Source organism: Abrus precatorius, unplaced genomic scaffold (genome assembly GCF_003935025.1).
Source record: "Abrus precatorius isolate BTA unplaced genomic scaffold, Abrus_2018 Scaffold8, whole genome shotgun sequence".
In the NCBI taxonomy this organism is placed as follows: Eukaryota; Viridiplantae; Streptophyta; class Magnoliopsida; order Fabales; family Fabaceae; genus Abrus; species Abrus precatorius.
Window position 1 is genome coordinate 29735847 of NW_020874428.1, and position 4537 is coordinate 29740383.

Below are 4537 nucleotides of genomic sequence, written 5' to 3' on the forward strand. Positions count from 1 at the left end.
ATTTTGTTGGTTTTTACTTTGTTTAGAATTGAGAACTGATATTTATGTAACAAATATGTATAGTCTGTTTTATAAATTAAAAAATATAATAAAACAAGTGATGAAATAATATAGACTAACACTCAGTTCAATAATCAATATTATCTCTGTTAAATTTGAGGTGAAAATAGAATTGAGAAATGATGTTTATAAAAATAACACTGTTTCGAATCTGAGTAACACAGTGCGTTGTACTAAATTTTGTGGTGGTACTACTGTTGAGTGTCGCAATTAATGAAGTCAATTATTGTCTCTCAAATATCTGAGTAACATAGTGAGTTGTACTAAATTTTTTTGTTATATTTTATCTTATATTTTTATTTAAATATTTTATATTTTTTATTTTTTATAATTAATAAACTGTTTTATTTTTATTAATTATTAGATGACATTTGAGAGTGAAGGATATAATTTAAACAGTTGAACATCAGAATGTTATTTTAGTTATTTTAATATTCAATTTCATTTGCCATGAAAATAGTACGTTCAACTAAATTTTGTTGTGGTAGAACTGTTGAGCGTCGTAACTAACGAAGTGGCTTACCGTCTCTCAATCGAGTAAGCTCATCAATCAGGGCCGTTAAATTATCGTAAGACGAGCCACCCTTTTCAACGGCACGTCTAGCCTTTTCCCCAAACTCACGTGCGCGCCGTTTGATTTCCCGGGCTTCATAACCACCGTCCATCACCCTCCTCACAGCGTTCGCAATGCGATATCTGTCCAACACCTTCGTACTCTCATAGTAACCAGTGACGGTCCACTCCTCTGCGCCCACCTCCACCCCAATACCCCGCACCTCACTTATCAGCTTCTCGTTGTAGAACTGGTCGCTGTGCACCGGCCACGTAATCATCGGAACTCCGGCGCTCACGGCCTCCACCGTGGAGTTCCAACCGCAATGCGTCAGAAAAGCACCCACGGCGGGGTGACCCAGTATCAACACCTGCGGGGCCCACCCTATTATAATCATCCCCTTCTCCCTGTTCCTCTCCTCAAACCCTCTTGGCAACCACTTTTCTTTTTCTTCTTCGCTCTCTTCCTCCTTCCCCTTCTTCTCCGGAACCACCCATATGAATCCGTGACCCGATGCTTCAATTGCGCTTGCGATCTCGTAAAGCTGTTTATCCAGGAAATAGCACATGGTTCCGAAGCATATGTAGAGCACTGAGTCGTCCCGCTTCGAGTCGAGCCAACTCATGCACTCGTGCGCGCTCACTACGCTCTTTTGACCCCTCTCTGCTTTCTCTTCAGCGTTTCTGCGAACAAGAGAGGCTGGACCAAGATGCCAAGCCTTGTGACCCGTGGTTTTCTTGTAATGCTCGATGTACTCTTCTCCGTCAAGCTCGGCGAAGTTGTTGATTATGAAACCGTGGCTCTTGAGTGCTACAGTGAGCAAGGGTTCAATGTAACCCCGAGCGGTGGTGGGTGGGGTTGAGTTGATGGTGATGTGGTGAGGGAAATCAGGAATGAGAAAAGGAACGGAAGCATCGATGCGGTGCGTCTTGACGGACTCCATGGCGCAGATGGTGAAGAGGGAGAATCCGTTGAAAACGAGTCTAGGGATGCCAAGCTTGTTTGCCAATTCATCAACCCAAGGGTAGAGAAAATCTGCGACGATGCAATCGGGTGGGTCTCGCTCCACGAACTTCTCGAAGGGTTCACGGAGCAGCAGGATGGCATAGTATATCCTCAGGGATTTGTCGAAGTCGGTGACGGCGGACAAGCTCTCGACGCCGTCGGGGAGGCCTACTTCTTGGGAAGGAAAATCGAAGGTGTGAACTCGCAAGTGTTTGGATTGGTGAAGGATTTGGGCATTGGAACGGGTGGTGATGATGGTGACATGGTGGCCGCGTGAGGCGAATAACTGGGCTATGTCGCAGAGAGGGATTATGTGACCTGCTGCTAGGTATGGAATGAAGTAGAGTTTCAGCGCCCTATCTTCAAGTTCCATGGTAGACATGGCTTTTGATTTCACTTCACATTTTTGCCTTTGTCTACAAACATAGGTCTTTTGTACTGCTTGGACATGAAAACAATTTGAATCAGTCAAAACAAGTTGTTCAGCGTTCGTTAATTAATGTGATGACAATGGTAACAAGATTCGGAATCAATCACACTAAATGTTTGAAACCTAAAAGACAAACATGAAAGTTAGTCGATGACGCCGACCTTTTCCGCCCTGTATTTGTATCGACGAGGTGGTTTCTACCCCGGAAATTATATAATCCCATTGGCTTAGCAAAATTTATTCTCCTTTTTCCATTATGTGGATTATGTTTGGTTCATTTTAAATTTTCTGAAATACTATTTTGGGTTAATCTTTCTGTAATACTATTTGTAGAGAAATAAAAGAAGAAAGAAAGAATAAATAAATAAATAAATCATTTATGAAAAAAATGCTCATTTTGCTTTGTAAGTCTACAAACCCAATATTTTACATGTATTTCCTCTTTCATATTTATTTATTTCTGATTCAAGAACAATAATAAATATAAAGAAATAAGTCAAATGACATAACATAAGATTTTACATCTAACAAATGGTGAATGATATAATTGTAAGAACATTTTCCGTTAAAAAAATATATGATGTGCATTTTTTATTTGTGAGAGAATAATGGCATAATATATGTTTAATAATTCATTTAATTAAGTTATATTATTCATATATATTTTTATCGCTTTCCTTTTATAAAAATTTTATATAAGCAGACATGCTTATTAAATGATAGTAAAATAAGTTATGATATTTTTTATATTTTTTATTTTATTTTTATCGTTTTTTATATTTTTTATTTTAAAAAATACATTTTTTATTTTCATAAATCAATCTATGAGTAATCCTATCAAAAATTTAAATTTCTTTTCAAATTCTCCAAATTTGTATGTCATGAAAATATGATTCAGTTTGAAAAGAGAAAAATCGACAAAACTCACCTCGTATAGGAAGGTACGTTGAGTTAGTCCGCAAGTCAATGTTCCATTGTTCACTTTGACATCCTGCCTTGTTATTAGTTTAATAAAAGAAAGGAAAAACATATAATTCAAATTGAAAGAATTAATTATTTTAAAATTAAATGTTCTCTCGTTTTTAATTAAACAAGAACATCATTATCCATATATCATTTAAAATATATATATATTCTCATTTATCTTATTCGTACAAGGTTATTATTATAATATTATTTTTGTTTCAAAATTATGCACCTAAATTCTCAAATATTATTATGAATTATATTAGTGCCCGTTTGGTACACGAAATTGAATATGAAATTAGACGTTAAAATTGAAATTGAAATTATGATTCAGAATTTTAATTATCATGTTTGGATGTTTATCTGAAATTAATATTATAATTCTATAATAATTAAATTTAGCTCACTTTAATTCTTATATCTATTTTAGGAAATTCAATTTTTAATATCATAATTTATAAATATACACTTACATATTGTACTTACTAGTCTATTTTATTCTTCAAGTATTTTATTCTCTTCTTTTTTCTTTATTTCTTCTTTCTTTTCTCTGTGCATTTTTCTTCTTCTTTTTATGTTTTCTTGTTTTTCTATATTCACTTCTTTTTCTTTAACTTCACATTTACCTTAATTATTATTACATTACTTCGTTTTTTATGTTTTCTTGTTTTTTTCTATTATTTTTTTTGCGTTTTTCATTGATTATTAATAAAAGTGATTTTTTTATTCTTTTTTCTCTTATTCTTTTTATTCTTCTTTTATATATTTTTTTTCTTTTTCATTTTTTAATTTTGTTACGTGTTTAATATATTAACATTACTATGTCATGTTGTTATTCTCTATTTACTGCAAACTATATTGTATTGCTATTCTGAATTTTTTATACTTACCACAAACTATATTGTTTATATTAATTGTATAATAAATTATTTAATATTTTTATTGAATTGTTAGATGTTGAATAAAATAATAAAAAATAATTCAAGAACTATTAAGGGTACAAGAAAAAAAAATTCTAATGCTAGATGCAATAAAATGATAAAAATAAAGTAAAAAATATATACGTTTATAAACATTATTACAATCAATTACGTTTTACTAAACAAATTTTATTTTTAACTCATAACTTTTTAAGTGAAAGAGAAAAACTACATCATACTTGTCATGTAAGCATAACAAAATTTAGTGTAATATTTCTACTTATTTTAACTCCTTATTTTAAAACAAAAGTTTTTAGAACCACTTATATTTAATTTATATTTTTTATTTTAAAAATACAATTATATTTGTGAACATTTATATGTTTTCCTTTAATTTATAAAAAAGATGGTTCATAATATAATATTAAATTTTAATAATAAATTAAAAGCTTAATTATATTTTTAATTTCTATAACTATAAGTCATATTGTAATTAGATCTTACAAATATTTTTGTTAAAAAATAATATTTTTAAATTAAATAATTTAAAAATTAATCTCTTCTATTAAATATGGAACTAACTGATAAAAAATTAGCTCAACA

At 31.4% G+C, this 4537-nt stretch overlaps 1 protein-coding gene across 1 annotated transcript; it reads right to left on the reverse strand.

Annotated features, from left to right (window-relative positions):
- Nucleotides 1–461: 461 nt before the first annotated feature.
- LOC113847088 (scopoletin glucosyltransferase-like) lies at nt 462–2107 on the reverse strand. Its single transcript, XM_027475954.1, has one exon. The coding sequence runs from the start codon at nt 1998–2000 to the stop codon at nt 567–569; it is 1434 nt and encodes a 477-aa protein (XP_027331755.1). The 5' UTR covers nt 2001–2107; the 3' UTR covers nt 462–566.
- Between the last annotated feature and the right edge of the window lie 2430 nt (nt 2108–4537).